The 15913-nt window shown below is 40.4% G+C and overlaps 1 protein-coding gene across 1 annotated transcript; it reads right to left on the reverse strand.

The window, feature by feature from the left end:
* Nucleotides 1-578: 578 nt before the first annotated feature.
* On the reverse strand, nucleotides 579-12163 carry LOC123499908. Its single transcript, XM_045248440.1, has 7 exons — nucleotides 12133-12163; nucleotides 11166-11306; nucleotides 10072-10513; nucleotides 9652-10026; nucleotides 4771-4808; nucleotides 3893-4030; nucleotides 579-994 (listed from the first exon to the last, which is right to left on the reverse strand). Exons 2-7 carry the CDS (start codon nucleotides 11304-11306, stop codon nucleotides 827-829), a joined length of 1302 nt encoding a protein of 433 aa, XP_045104375.1. The 5' UTR covers nucleotides 12133-12163; the 3' UTR covers nucleotides 579-826.
* Nucleotides 12164-15913: the final 3750 nt, after the last annotated feature.

A 15913-nucleotide genomic window follows, 5' to 3' on the forward strand; every position in this document is an offset into this window, starting at 1 on the left:
CACACACACACACACCAGTAATATCGTTGTTTTATTACTATTGCCATCGCTTCATTACAACTGAACAGAATCACCAACCACACAGCTGGGCACGAAACACGAGTGCAGTAGACTAGTGAAGGGGTGGCATGCAAGACCGAGGCATTGGTGCAGTCACGATCAGGAGAGTATCGTGCCTCATTACACCTCCACTGTTATCAATGTTTCCTCTCAGTCACAAAGATATGATCCTTTAGTAGTGTTACCAGTGATAAACTCGTATCAGATCAGACTTCATCCATTCGGCAACACGTCATCGCTTCCTTTATGCCTTTAATACCATGGGAGGGTTGTATTTAATTCAGTTTTTATATGAAAAAAGATGGGGATATACTGTTTCTCAAATGGCGTGGTAGATAACAGGAATGGACTCAATAATCAGGGTGTTAAGGGTGAGTCATTAGGGAGCCTTGAAAGGATTAGATAAGTTAGTGAGTGGAGATAATAGGTGAATATAACTAGATAGGTATGTTTCATAATTATCTCTTGTTACTCATCTACCAACCACGATTATGACTTTAAGCTTATCTATATTGGTGGAGTTAAAGGGTTCAGGAAGTGATGATAGTAATGAATGGATTAAGACTGAAAAAAAAAAACTTAAAAAAAAAAAAAAACAGTAGAATTGAGTGCAACAGATTGACTACTGAATTTCTAACCCTGACTGTACCAACACCTGCATTAAGGGTGGTGGTGGTGGTGGTGGTGGTGGTGGTGGTAGTGGTAGTGGTGGTGGTGGTGGTGGTGGTGGTGGTCCCTCATGTGGCAGATGCAGGAGAGTGAGTGTCTAGCGGCCGCCGTACCCGCCATAGGAAGGCTTGGGGCACACCGTTCTGTAGGTCTGCTGGGTCTTGGTGACAGTGACGTACTTCTCCTCCACCTGTGTCTTCACCTGGGTGCGGTAGACGGTGGTGGGCACGACCCTTGTCTGGTACACCACCTTTTCCACCGGTACCTTTTGACGGGAGAGGGAGAGAAAGGTCATTATTGATCTACTTTCCTGTTGTTGTTGATGTTTTTTTTATGTTGGTATGTGTGAAGGAACTGTCCAGGAGCAACACAAAATATTGTAAAAAAGAATGGTCCACTGAGGTGCCGGTTCCCGAACAGGGTCAAGAGAGGTAGCTAAATGAATGGAAAAATGTATTGAAACCTCCCTGTTAAATGTTGTTGTTGTTGTTGTTGGAGGAGGAGAAGGAGGAGCGTTTCTGGCCTAGTACTAGAAGAAGAAGAAGAAGAAGTAGCAGGAGTAGGAGTAGGAGGAGGAAGAGCATTTCTGGCTTAGCACTAGAAGGAGAAGTAGGAGGAGGAGGAGGAGGAGGAGGAGGAGGAGGAGGAGGAGGAGGAGGAGGAGGAGGAGCAGGAGATGGAAGAGGAAGAAAAAGAGGAAGAGGAGAAGAAAAACGGTTTAGATGCCAGTCCCTAAAGAAAACAGTGTAAATGTTATCACTGTACTCGTAATGGTGACAGTTAAAGAGTAGCAGTAAATGAATCTCCAGCGGCGTTACATTCACCCTTGGCTGGTCATTGTGAGTCGCTGAGTGAAGGAAGGATGCAGCGTGAGTGTGACGATACGTGATGTGTCAGCAGGTCTTATTGCACGTGTTATCTAAAAGTCAAAGTATTAACGCTCATCTGAATATTCTAATGACTTTTCTGTACTTTTAGGCAGCTATTTAGTTATTATGTGTTCATAGGTAAAGGTTTGCCGTGTAAGGACGGAGTAAAACATAAGAACATAAGTAAGAGGCAGTAGACATCTGCCGAAACGATAATTACTCCCAGTGAGGTTTAATAGCACTGGTTCAGGAGGGGCTGTGAACTTATCATTAAAGCCTGCTGTGACCTCACTGAACATCTCCTTTTGTGTCTAGCAACATAAGGGGTTAGTCACAGCCTGGCCTTTAAAGACAACCCTCTTCCTTCACACAAAACTACATGCACCTCGCTACACATGCATTCTTCACTCAAGATTTAGAATTGGAAAAAAAACAAAATATATATGTTGACTCCTATACCAGCCAAGGAGTCCCCTTTCTTTTTCACTTTTAAGGGACTGGCACCTTTTTTTCATCACATTTTTTTGTTGTCCTTGACCAGTTCATCTTACATAAAAAAAAAAGAAAAAGTAAACGAGAGGAGCTGCAGAAAACCGTCATCTCTGCGCCACACCCACCTCATCTAAAAGTAATTTCACTCATTACATTCACCCATAAATTCATGTAATAATCAAAACCTCCCTATTGACAATATAATTACCGATTCTATTCAATTAATCTGTAACTGTGAGAACCAATTCCTTCTTATCTCTTTTTAAAAATCTGACTTTTATCATGTTTGAACCCTATTTTCTGAGGATATTGTTGTCTTTGTTCTGTTCTCTGCAGTTCCAAGTAGTGAGTGTGTTGTCTTTGGGCTGCGTTGCCTGCAGTGCCTGTGTGGGTCTGGATGGATTTCCCTACATCTGATCATCACTGTCATTTCTTTCAAAGCCAAGAGTGTGACGGTGACGGGTTGCATGTGGGAAACTTTTGGTCAAGATATGGCATGGAATTAATGTGTACAGATGCATGAGGCCGTAACTCCTCAGTTCCTCTCTCCTAACCTATAATTCCATGTCTGTGTATTGCGTGTCTGTTTATGGGGGAGCGTCGCAAGGGGTGAAAGTGAGAACACTGCTATTATTTCTGTTCTACCGAGGCGTTTTTTAAGTTTGGTTTAAGGCTAGTATTCTCAAACACTTCTGCTCTTCACCTCTACTATTTCAAAAGGCCTTATTTAAATTTACACGAATATTTTAAGGTATTGCTACGTTTTTACAGGCAGACTAACAAGATTTCTACATTATTAACTAGAGAAACACTTTTGAAAACCCCGCTAATCATCTCAGTGGCCTTGAAAAATAGTTGTGGTGAGAGACCAAAGCGTTTCTGAATACGGACCTCAGGGAAAAGATAGGAAGAATTCAGTTATCAGAATAGAGCGATTGTAGTGAAGGCAAAAATCATGTTATCGGTGCGGGTCAATACGGAGCTTGAATTATTTGATTAAGATGGGTAAAGGATATGGCAAGGAATGGTTTTTCATAGCGTGTCTTGAGTACACGCAGCAGTAGTCACGGTGTTGGTGGCGAGTCAACAAGAGCGTTAACTATTTGAAGCTGGATTTAAAAAGATAGTGATAGATTGAGGTGAAACAGTGGTGGGTGACTGGAATAAAGGCGGTAGTCAGACTGTTTGTGCCAAGTCAATAGGGAGCTTTAGCTGTTCAAATTGGTTTTAACTCCTTTAATACTGGGATGCATTTCTAGCTTTAGTTTTGTGTATGATTAGACGATTTTATTTACATTAGGAAGGGTCTATAGAGGTCAGGAGATTAATGGCCGGAGTCTTCACTATTTAAACCCCACATAAGTTTGTGAAGCTGTTTAAGATCACCAAATAGTAAACAAAATAGATATGAAAACGTGTCATGGTGCTGAAGAGGTTGAAACGAGACAAGGAGAAATTAGATGTCAAGTAGAGTGGTGGATGAGTGGAATAAGCGGTGCATTTATTCGGCCTAATTAGTAGTGACATTTGAAAGACTACACGGATTTATGGACATGGCTGACAGTTGGATATGTTGTTTCTTTTTCTTATTGGGAATGATATTTAACTGATGAATTCTATATCTCATAACTGATCGACATTCTTTACTTTATTGACTAGTTCGTGTTTTTTTCCGACTACATTTCTTTATCAACATTAATTTTTTTATTGTTTGGTTCTTTTCATATTGTCTAGTTCACTATTTTAAGTTAATTTCTCATTGGGTATATCATTTTTTCATTGAATAGTGTAGTTGATCTCACCTCCTGGTACTTCGTCTCGATCTGCGTGATGTACTTGACCTGCGGGTGGCACCGTTGACGCCTGCGCAGACTTGGCTCCACTGTCACCACCGCCACCGCCAGCAGCACCGCCACCACGCGAAGGTTGAAGAACGCCATCTGAGGGGGGAGAGGAGTGTGGGTTGTGATTCAGTGATTGCAGTGTAGCCGTGCATCACCCTCATCACTGTTCACGTGGATCTTAACGGGACTCAACCATGTGCTGTGATTATGAGTATTTTCCCCGTCACTTCGTCCCTTTCTTTCTCCGTCATTTAGCTTGTTTGTCTCTCCACCATTCCGTCATTTCGTCTCTCTGTCACTGTGTCAATCTATATCCTTGTCCATATGTCTATTTGTCGCCTCGTCGTCTCTTTACCCTGTCAGTTTGTCAATTTATCTTTCCATATATTGTACTCTGCATTCTATTAGTTTGTCACTGCTAACTAGTCAATACCTCTCTGTTGTTTCGTCACTGTTAGTTTCATTACTGTTTTCACTCTTCAGCCCATCATTTCCTAGCTCTGCCATCCCGTTACCTCTTCAGCTTGTCATTCTCTCGTTCACTCTTGTCATACTGTTAGCGTGCTGCCCCATCCCCATGTCTCACTTCTCCAATTCATTCTGTTTTTCTGTCAATGCATCTTTCATTCATTCCTTCACGTATCGTCCTGTCACTATCCCCTTAGTTATTAGTTAGTCCCACATTTCCCATCCATTCTGTCACCCTCTCTTTCACTCCACTCTTCATCCTGTCACCCTGCAAGTTAGTCTCCCAGTCCATCGGTCCATTCCCCCAGCCAGCCACTACCCTTCTCTTTGCTGGTCTCACGTAGCCAGAACACCTTAATAAGTCTTACCTCGAGGTGTTGTTTACTTTTGAATCTCCTGATCGGGACTGTGGATGGAAGTTTGGATGCGGCTTATATAGGGCAGCATCTCCCTTCTCTCCCCTTCACTTCTCACCGCAGACCCAGGGAACTCCCATACATCATCCCCAGGTTTCAAAACAGCTGTGACTTTTACACCTCAAAGAGCATTACGTCAGCTGGCCCGCGACACTCCCGAAATCTGCAGCGCGCTTCTCTGCAGTGAGAGCCAAACAGTCAATTCTGCCTTTCCTTCTGCCTGCGTGTGTGTACTCGTAGTTTTGTCTTTGATTTAAGCTTTTTCAAAAGAGAAGTTTCAAGACACTTACCGTCAACTTTTGGATTACCCTGCCTGCTTCTGTATTTCCTCCAGCTTCCGACTTAACTATTTCAAGGAGGTTTTAGGAGGTTTTCAAGGTAATTCTGAAATTAGGACATTATTTTCGACCGCACTTTCTGCGGCCTTTGATCTCAAGGGTTATTTTCTTTATAGCCTTTTTGTTGCCTAATGTCAGAATCTTCTCTTACTCAAGAAAAAAAAAGTAAGTAATGTAAGAAAATGTAAGAAAACTCAAATCAAAATCAAATCCAATATCAAAGTGATGCATTGGTGAACCTGGGCAGAGATAGCCATGAAGTAAATACCATTACTTACTATAGTAGCTTCTAAGTAAAACGTGTATAAAAACTGGAGATGTTAATGTCAAGTTAACACATAACCGTTACCTTCTCTTGCTAGTTGTGTGATTTTAATTGTACTTTTATTTTTCTGTATGAGTATCCTTTTAATCTAGTGCTATGTACCCTCCTTGATTTACAAAGAGTTTAATCTAATACATCTTAAACTCGGCCGAATTTACGTGTATTATGTTATGGTTAGGAGGACAGGATATCAAATTTAGCAAGCTTTTCTGAATCACAATGCTTATTTTCTTTTCCTTGTTAAAAGAACCTGAAGGCTGCTTGGTAAAGGGACAGCGAGAAGACAGAGTGGGATTGGGAAATACGTACAAAAATGTAAAATAGAATAGCAAGGAATGGAACGACGGAAGATGGAAGGGAGAGGAATAACTTCGGAAGATGTGATGTATTTTTGTGGAGTTGTAAAGGATAAAAACAACAGAAGAAGAAAAAGAAGAAGAAGAAGAACTAGAAGAAGAAGAAGAAGAAGAAGAAGAAGAAGAAGAAGAAGAAGAAGAAGAAGAAGAAGAAAAGGAGAAAATAAAGAAGAAGCTGGAATGAACAAGAAAATGGAATAATAGAAAGAAAATAGATTAGACACGAAAGGAGAAAAAAAACCATGAAAAAAAAACACAGATACAGAACAAGAATAGCTAGAAACAACCAACTTTTATTTATCATACCGTCCAACAAACACACACAGATATCAAACAACAACCACAAAACCCAAACAAACGATAACATCAACAGTAAACCCATGGACGACACCAGCCAGCCAGCCACCCAGCCACCCACCTATCCAACACATGACACAAGACAATCACCATCAAGCAAACTAGAGAGTGACTATAAAGACAACACCTGCCACAGCTGCCACCACCACTACGCCACAGAGACAACGAAAGGAACGAGCAAATGTGAAAGAAAGGAGAGTTACATCACTAATCTCAATGACTCTTCCTTCTCTACTCTTTATAAATTGCTACGAGTGTTTTGTTACTTGAAGGGAGAAAGGTATGGGACGTGAGCGTAGTACTGGTTGGGTAATTGGTGTCGGAGCAGGTAAGACTAAGGTGTGTGGTGTTCCCCTGAGCTGTATGTCGTGTCTTGTGTGTCTCGTCGCTCGTACTGGATGTTCTTTGCTTTCTTTTCTTTATTTTGTCGTCTCTTTGTCTTTGTGATTTAATTGTTTATTGTTGTGTTGTGTTGTGTGTGTGTGTGTGTGTGTGTGTGTGTGTGTGTGTGTGTGTGTGTGTTTTCCCTACTTTCATACTGGCATGCGTACAATCACATACATAGGCATTCACTCAGGCAAAATAACTTTACTATTTGTGTGTGTGTGTGTGTGTGTGTGTGTGTGTGTGTGTGTGTGTGTGTGTGTGTGTGTGTGTATGTGTGTGTGTTTGAATTCTTTTGTTTGGTTTGTTTGGCTTTGTTTCTTGTTTTGTTGGTTTGTTTTGTGTGAAATTATTTGTTGTTCTTGTTATTACTACTACTACTACTTACACTACTACTATTACTTATACTACTATTATTTCATTATTATTATTATTATTATTATTATTATTATTATTATTATTATTATTATTATTATTATTATTATTATTATTATTATTATTATTATTATTATTATTATTATTATTATTATTATTATTATTATTATTATTATTATTATTATTATTATTATTATTATTATTATTATTATTATTATTATTATTATTGTTATTATTATTGTTATCATTATTACTATTATTGTTATTGTTGTTATTATTGTTATTATTATTATTATTATTATTATTATTATTATTATTATTATTATTATTATTATCATTATCATTATTATTATTGGTAATATTACTATTATTATTATCATCATCATCATTATTGTTATTATTATTATTATCTTTATTATTATTATCATTATTATTAAAATTATTATTATTATTATTATTATTATTATTATTATTATTATTATTATTATTATTATTATTAATTTTGTTCTTTTTATTACCATTATCATTATTATTATTATTATTATTATTATTATTATTATCATTATCATTATTATTATTATTATTATTATTATTATTATTATTATTGTCATTATTATTATTATCATTATTATTATTATTATTATCATCATCATCATCATTATTTTTTTATTATTATTATTATTATTATTATTATTATTATTATTATTATTATTATTATTATTATTATTATTATTATCATTTATTGTTATTATTATTATTATTGCTATTGTTATCATTATTATTATTGTTTTTACTATTAACTATTATTATTATTATTATTATTATTATTATTATTATTATTATTATTATTATTATTATTATTATTATTATTATTATTATTATTATTATTATTATTATTATTATTATTATTACTACTAATACTATCATTATGATTATACAAAATTTTGACTGTTAGTACTACTACTACTACTACTACTACTACTACTACTACTACTACTACTACTACTACTACTACTACTACTACTACTACTACTACTACTACTACTACTACTACTACTACTACTACTACTACTACTACTACTACTACTACTACTACTACTACTACTACTACTACTACTACTACTGCTACTGCTACTGCTACTACTACTACTATTACTACAACGGTTGCTATTAATTCCGTATCAAAATATTGTAGGGACTGGTTTGTATATTGACTTTTTTACTTTTGCATTTCTTCCTGAAGGTGGAGGTTGAAGAGGAAGCTTTACTGACGCCAGGGAATACAGAAATGAAAACTGTAAAGAAGAAACATTGCACATTTATTTATTTTGGGAAGAATCTATCGTCTTATATAATTGTTCTCTCTCTCTCTCTCTCTCTCTCTCTCTCTCTCTCTCTCTCTCTCTCTCTCTCTCTCTCTCTCTCTCTCTCTCTCTCTCTCTCTCTCACACACACAAACACACACACACACACACACATGGCCCGGTAGCTCAGTGGTTAGAGCGCTGGCTTCACAAGCCAGAGGACCGGGGTTCGATTCCCCGGCCGGGTGGAGATATTTGGGTGTGTCTCCTTTCACGTGTAGCCCCTGTTCACCTAGCAGTGAGTAGGTACGGAATGTAAATCGAGGAATTGTGACCTTGTTGTCCCGGTGTGTGGTGTGTGCCTGGTCTCAGGCCTATCCGAAGATCGGAAATAATGAGCTCTGAGCTCGTTCCGTAGGGTAACGTATGGCTGTCTCGTCAGAGACTGCAGCAGATCAAACAGTGAATTACACACACACACACATACGTCTCACTTTCTCACTTTTGTCTCGAACGTGTTGCCCTCTGGTGTGAGCAAGACATGTGTGTGTGTGTGTGTGTGTGTGTGTGTGTGTGTGTGTGTGTGTGTGTGCTCCTATGAAGTACATTTGTCTCCTCACCTCCAATACATTCCAAAGGCTGTATGGGAAGTGACACGTGTTTCTAGGAGTGATTTCATAGTTAAATTTACAGATTAGTAATATTTCCATACTAGTGATGGAAGAAATACTCATGGCAACCTGGCTAATGATCTCTGTGGCTTTTGAACATAGTCGTGATGAGAGAGTGAAGCGTTTCTGACTGGTAAAATGCTTGACAGACTGACTGCTACAAAGATGGATACCTAGATAGACAGAGAGATGTAGATAGATATGTAGACAAAGTGATACGTACTGACATAGACTTACAATTACTATACACACATTAGACTGAGAATTTTGTGTAGCATGTAAGAAATACCTGCTGCTTTTTACTACCAATTAAACTCAAACACCTGGCTTGGTTTGTATCGTTTATTCACCACTAAGAAGTACAGACTAGCTCACCGCGAGACAGACATTGCACGTAACAAGTATTTTCTTTAACATGCGCATAACAACTACTTTCATCACATCTTTTTCCCTCATTTCCTTCTTTTCCAGCCCAGTGATTGATATTCATGTTGAGTGTGACTTGAAAGAGGATCCTATTAGTAGTTTGCTTCCACTAATGATAGGTGTAGAGGAGTGCAGTGTAATTGGAGAGCTTAAGAAGGCCATGCTTGTGTTTATCCTTCGTGAGATGCGTGGATGACTGGACGTGCTGAAGGAATGACACACACACGCATCCATCCATACGCTTAATAACTTGGATTTCCTCATTATTATTATTTCTGCGATCAAACAGCAACGCACGGAGGATGGGAATAGAAAGTGAGGTTGTGGGTGCGATTGGTGGGTGCTGTGGTGTTGTGGAGGTGTTGTGGAGGTGGTGAGGGAGAGTAGAGGTGAAGTGGAGGAGTGTGTTTATAATGTGGAGTGTGAAAGAGCTGATGGGATGCAGTGTAATTAGAAAGCTTGAGAAGGACTTGCTGGTGTTTGTTATCCTTCGTGGGGTGCGTGGATGACTGGAGGTGCTGAAGGAATGACATAAGTGCTCGAAGGATCTTGAATCATTTGAAGAATAACTCTTAAGTCCCTGAAGGATGAAGAATGCCTTGAAGGATAACTCAAAGCTCTTGAAGGATGACTGCAGTGCCTTTGAGGAATGGCTTGAAGAATCATTGGAAGCTTTTGAAGGATATCGAAGGATGTGAGTGAGGATGAAGCGCTCCTAGTAGCCGCTGCCGTAGGAGGGCTTGGGACACACCGTCACGTAGGACTGCTGGGTCTGTGTGACGGTCTGGTACTGGGTCTGGTACTGGGTTTGGTACTGGGTCTGGTACTGTACCTGGGTGGTGGTGACGTACTGGGGGCGGTACTCGGTCGAATACACCGTCTGGTACTGGGTCTGTGTCACGTACTGGGTCTGGTACTGGGTTTCGGTGACGTAATGCGGCACGTACTGGGTGGAGGTGACGTAGCGAGGCACGTACTGGGTCTGGTACTGGGTCTGGTACTTGGTGACGTACTGGACTTGGGTCTGGTACTGGGTCTGGGTGACGTACTGCGGGACATATTGGGTTTCGTACTGGGTTTGGTACTGGGTCTGGTACTGGGTCTGGTAGAGTGTGGTGGGCACGACCCTGGTCTCGTACTGTGTGTGGTAAACCGGTACCTGTGAAAGACAAGGAGACACAGGTAATTAGTGAACCTGTTGTTAGTTCTCTGTGCAACAATAAGGACACACTAGTGGTTTGTGTTCATGTTCATTTACCAGTATATTTCCCCATCCCGCCTTTGAAAAGCTAACCCAAGCATTAGTACGAAGAAAAGAAGTAATGTTTAGTGAAGCTGGCAAAGTTAGAAGCAATTATAAAAGCTTACAAAACTTGATATAACAGCCTCTTATGTTATCTAGTATCGAAACACCACATTGATTTCTACGACAGTGAGATGGAAAGTTGTGCTCTACGTGTGACTATTTTTATCGGCGTGAGAGAATGTGTGTGTCGTGTGTACCGTGCGGTTGAAGGAACAGTGTGAGTGTGTAGGAGTGGTGCCACTTTGCCTGATGCTTTCAAGATTAGTAATATGTTAGACATAAACAGTCTCTGCAACAAAAGCGTCTGTGTGTACATCGGCTAAAAATGGTTAACACAAATCAGGAGCTTCTCTTCTCATCAGAACAGAAGTAATCTAGGTGCGATTGAAATGTTCTTAGATTGCAGCCTCTCATTTCCTTCAGTATACGAATCTTCTCATCAAGCCAGGTTCTTTCAATTCATTGCGTATGGGCTCCGGCAGCAGTGAAGGAGGGAGCGTCTTACCTCGCTGTACTGCGTCTGGTACTGCGTGACGTATTTGGTTATCGGGTAGCAGCGCTGTCGTCTCCTGAAGGAAGGCTCAGCTTGTACAAGTGCCACCGCCAGCAGCACCACCGCCACCACGCGTCCGCTGAGCTGCATCATCTGAGGGAAGAGAAAACGAGTGAAAAATGTGCGAGATTCCGTCATTGCTAACGTGATATTTTGTGAACGTCACTTTCTTTCATCTCTGTCTGTTAGTCTTTCGTTGATTTCGGGCACCGCTTGACCCCGCTGGTGCAGTGCGTTAAATCCATCAGGCAGTCACGCTTCTCTGATGTAATATAGTGATCTGTATCTGCCTCTGAGTTTTAGTGACTTTTTTAGCTTGAGTCTAACGCGATGGCAGGTAAGGCAAGGTTAGGTTAGTATTCAAATCTCTTAGTAATTCTTTAGCTAATTTCGTTGAAATTTAACATGAATTTCGCTGCCGCTTGTCTGTAAATGGCGACTCTTAGTTTGAGTTTAGCGTGGTGTCAGGTTAGTTCAGGTTAGGTTAGGTGATGTTAGGTAACGTTGGTGCCTGTAAGTCTGTTAGTTGCTTCTTGACTGATTTATTCTCTTCAATTTTAATGTGAATATCGCCGCTCTCTTCGTCTGGAGACTCCTTAACTCGTTCATTTTAGATTTAGAATTTAAATTCAATCCTCCATATTTGAATTTCTGTCTTCCTGTAATTCCTTGACTAGTTAATTCCGTTCAAACTTAACATGGACGTCACCTTTTCCATTTGTCTAACTTCATTAACTCCATTTCAGATGAAACTTAAACATAAATATTAAAAACCGCCTCTTGAGTCAACCCATAACTCAAATGACTTCTCTTTCAACTCAAAGCTCTACGTAACCAACTCCTCCTCTGCTCTTTTGTATATCCATAACACCACGACTCCTCCTGCAGGTGGCGTGACGGAGGCTGCCATGTGATGTACCTTGAGTGATGTTTACGTGTTCACCCCTCACTGGAGACTGATAGTGGTGGTGGTGTAGACAAAGCTTTTATACTGCACCTTCTCGTCTCCACTCTCCCTCTCCACTCATGCTGCAGGGCCGTCCTCTGGGGATCTTGCTGTGGGGAGTATAGCATAGGGGGCAACAGGGGAGGTACAGGAAGGGGTGCTAGGTGGGTTAGTGGAGGGGCTGATAGAGAGTCGAGGTGGAGGGTTGGTGGAAGGCGCAAATGAGTGAAGGGAACGGTGGAATGCTCAAGAACAGAAGGAAATATCAAGTTAGCCCCTTCAGTACTGGAACGCATTTTTCCCATGGGGTTTGGATATGATTAGACGATTTTATTTGCATCAGGAAGTGTGTATGGTGGTCAGAAGATTAATGACAAGAGCTATAGGCCTTAGAAAAATTGAAGGAAATAAAGAATAAATGAATAAATAAGGAAACAAACAACGAATTAAAGGTGAAAGAAAATCAAGAAAGTAGTGTCTATGGAGGTCAGGAGATTAGTAGCCAGAGTCTTCACTGTTACAATCCCCACCATAAGTTTCTGAAGCTGTATAAAATCAGCAAATAGTAAGCAGAATGAATACAGAAACGCGTCATTTTACTGAAGGAGTTAATGGATGAGTAAGATGAAAACATGCAGGAATCCGGATACGTGAGTGAAGGGGGAAGGGTGAGAGAGTATGCTTGTGTTGGATTAAAGGGATGTGGATAGTTTGGGTAGGCTGTGCGGATGGAGGTGAGGATATACTGAAGGAATTTTTTTCTTGATTTTCTTTCATCTAGTCATTCATTCATTCATTGTTTGTTTTACTTTCTTCTTCATTCCTTTTTTTCCTTTAAATTTTCTAAGCTCTTGTAGGTCTCTGGAAGGAAGAGTGGGTGGAGTTTCAAATTAACTGGATGAGAGGAAGTGGATGAGTCTTGATGGATAGAACAGCATGAGTAGGGCGAGACTGACTGCAGGGAAGGATGGATGAGCTGAAGGAAGTGTGGTGGATGAGGTGAGAGTCAAATGAATGGATGGATGAAATGAGAGGTGGATGATAGTATGAATGTGACGGAGGGGACGAGATGAGAGATGGATGAAGGGAGTAGATGAGACGGATTAGAAAAATGTGTGTGTGTATGTGTGTGTGTGTGTGTGTGTGTGTGTGTGTGTGTGTGTGTGTGTGTGTGTGTGTGTGTGTGTGTATGAAGATGACAGGAATGAAACATGGTGGTGGAAAAATGTGCGTGTATGGATGAAGATGGTATGAATATAACGTGGTGGATGAAGGGAGATGGATGTAACGAGTAAAAAAAGCAGAAATGGGTGAAGAAGTGGATGTGATAGTGGACTGGTTGGGATAAAGTGGATGCAATGAGAAAAGTAATAATAGAATACGTGGTTGAGTGAAGATGTGGAGGTGACGGGGGAAGGGGTCGGGAAGGGGTGGAGGGGGGTGGGGGAGGGTGGATGTGACGGGTGAAAAAAATAGTATGTGGCTGACCAGCGTTACGTCACCGGCTGTGTTATGAGAGTGAGGTGTGTCGCTCTATTTAGTCTAAGGGAACACGATGAGTCACTCCACACACACACACACACACACACACACACACACACACACACACACACACACACACACACACACACACACACACACACGCACACACACACACAAACAAATAGAAAATAAGATACAGTTACCTTCCCTTAACCACAAAAGTATGAAAAAAGTGTGTTTACGTGTTTGTAAAGACGTGTATATGCTTTTGTGTGTGTGTTTAGTATGTGTGTGTGTGTGTGTTTGTGTGTTTGCGTGTGTGTGTGTGTGTGTGTGTGTGTGTGTGTGTGTGTGTGTGTTTACGTGCACCTATGCAGTACGTAAGATTACCTGCAAGCACGTGTCATTTATCATCACCACCACCATCACCTGTCAGTCAGTCACTTTCTCGCTTCTAATGTCACGGCTTCACAGTTATGCGGTAGGGAAGCTTACGTCACTCACTGCTTCCCTCCGCCTTCCTTCACTCTGTTTCCTCTTTACCTTCATTCTTTCCTTACCTCACCCTCATTTACTCTACTTACCTTCCTTTACACTTTTCCTCATTATTTTCTTTTTTTATTCTTTTTTTAACGCCTCGTCTCTCTCTCTCTCTCTCTCTCTCTCTCTCTCTCTCTCTCTCTCTCTCTCTCTCTCTCTCTCTCTCTCTCTCTCTCTCTCTCTCTCTCTCTCTCTCTCTCTCTCTCTCTCTCTCTCTCTCTCTCGTCAGGTTGGCCACTGTCCATGAGCTAACATCATTAGGTCTCTATGACGCTGAAGACGTCTATGCAGAACGGTTTGGTTGGCAATAGACAATCTCATTATTAGACTTTGATTTCCAATTTATGAAAATAAACTCATTTACGGGGCTTCATATGTTCATGGTGTCTTGTAGTCTACTTACTAACCTAGAAGGAAAGAAAATATCATACTAACTTCGAGTTATCAATTGAGGAAGAAGTAATTTTTGTCCCAGGAATAGAGCAAGATGGTATGTAAAAAAAACAAAAACAATGCATAGTTATAACCTAACTCTACTATTATAGCGCTTTTTGTCGTAGATACATGTTTAAAAATACTTTACCTATCTTGATATCTCCTTATGTGACAGAAGAATATCCAAAAATATACGATATGCGGTTGACCATCTTTTCTGTGAAATATTACGATATCTGTTGAATCTGGCAACTTCAAAGGGAGTTTGGGTCCTCTCCTAGTGTTTCCTTATATTTGAAACATTGATATTTACACGTCATTGTGATCAGGGAAATAAAGAAAACTAAGTTGTTGTTTTTTCTAAGAGCATAGAATAAAAAATTACGTCTACAGGTGGCAGTTTATGTATAAGACAAGCAAACCTGTGCACTCATCCACTCTATCCAGAAGCTTAACTAATTTTCAAAAGTTCCCTAGTAGTTACACAACTACTATTGGTCTACTGTTTCTATTAAGTTATCTACAAACACGTACACATTCACATTCATGCAAAGTACACTAAATACTCCGGAGCAAAGCTGCCTCACCTTGTTTCATTAATCAGCTAACTCTTGTACACTTTCAGACCAAAGCTATTTTTCATTTACCATCGATGATTTTATATTCGAATCAAGATTTAAAAGACGATTGAGAACTTTCGGCCTAAAGTTGTTGAGGGCCGTGACAGGCACTGACAGTACCAGTGGTCCTTTACGTTAGGTTAAGTTAGGTTAGGTTAGGTAAAAAGGACTCACTTCATGACAGTGTTTGAGGAGTGGTGTGTGGCGCGTCATTGGTCATGGCGACCCGTGTGAGGCATTACAAGGTTGCATCGTCACTGCTCTCATAACCACGGGACTGGGATTGACCCTTTCGGGGTGAAAAGTTTCGTCCCAGTACCTGTGTAGGTAATCATAGTTTGAATCGTTTCGCCATCACCATCTCCGCATCATTAGCCTCGATAAACGGATCGTTATCCTCGACAAACACATCTTTACCGTGGACACTGGAATCACAACCTGTCGTGGAATCCCATTGTTAACGTGGGCTCATTTTCCTTTGCGGCTTCAAGCTCACTGGCTGTCGTCAACTTGCAGCGCTTCACACTAGGCAAGGGGTCGCCTTAAACAGTCTGCCGTGTCTACCGTCCACCAGATGATGCCGTGATGGGCCTTTAAGGGGTGATAAGGGCTCCTTGCATAGAGTCTGGTGGTAAATGGTGTGTACGGGACCTCTGCTTATAATGACACCATGCTGA

The sequence above is a fragment of the Portunus trituberculatus genome, chromosome 50, assembly GCF_017591435.1.
Source record: "Portunus trituberculatus isolate SZX2019 chromosome 50, ASM1759143v1, whole genome shotgun sequence".
Classification (NCBI taxonomy): Eukaryota; Metazoa; Arthropoda; class Malacostraca; order Decapoda; family Portunidae; genus Portunus; species Portunus trituberculatus.

What these genes read in the sequence shown, in the direction of transcription:
- LOC123499908 (XM_045248440.1), bottom strand. Translation starts at nt 11,306, where the DNA reads ATGATGCAGCTCAGCGGACGCGTGGTGGCGGTGGTGCTGCTGGCGGTG. An exon ending in CTCCTACGGCAGCGGCTACT is followed by an intron (nt 10,027 to 10,071) that starts AGGAGCGCTTCA and finishes ATCCTTCAAAAG; the next exon opens with CTTCCAATGATTCTTCAAGC. An exon ending in AAAGTAAACAACACCTCGAG is followed by an intron (nt 4,031 to 4,770) that starts GTAAGACTTATT and finishes CTCCCCCCTCAG; the next exon opens with ATGGCGTTCTTCAACCTTCG.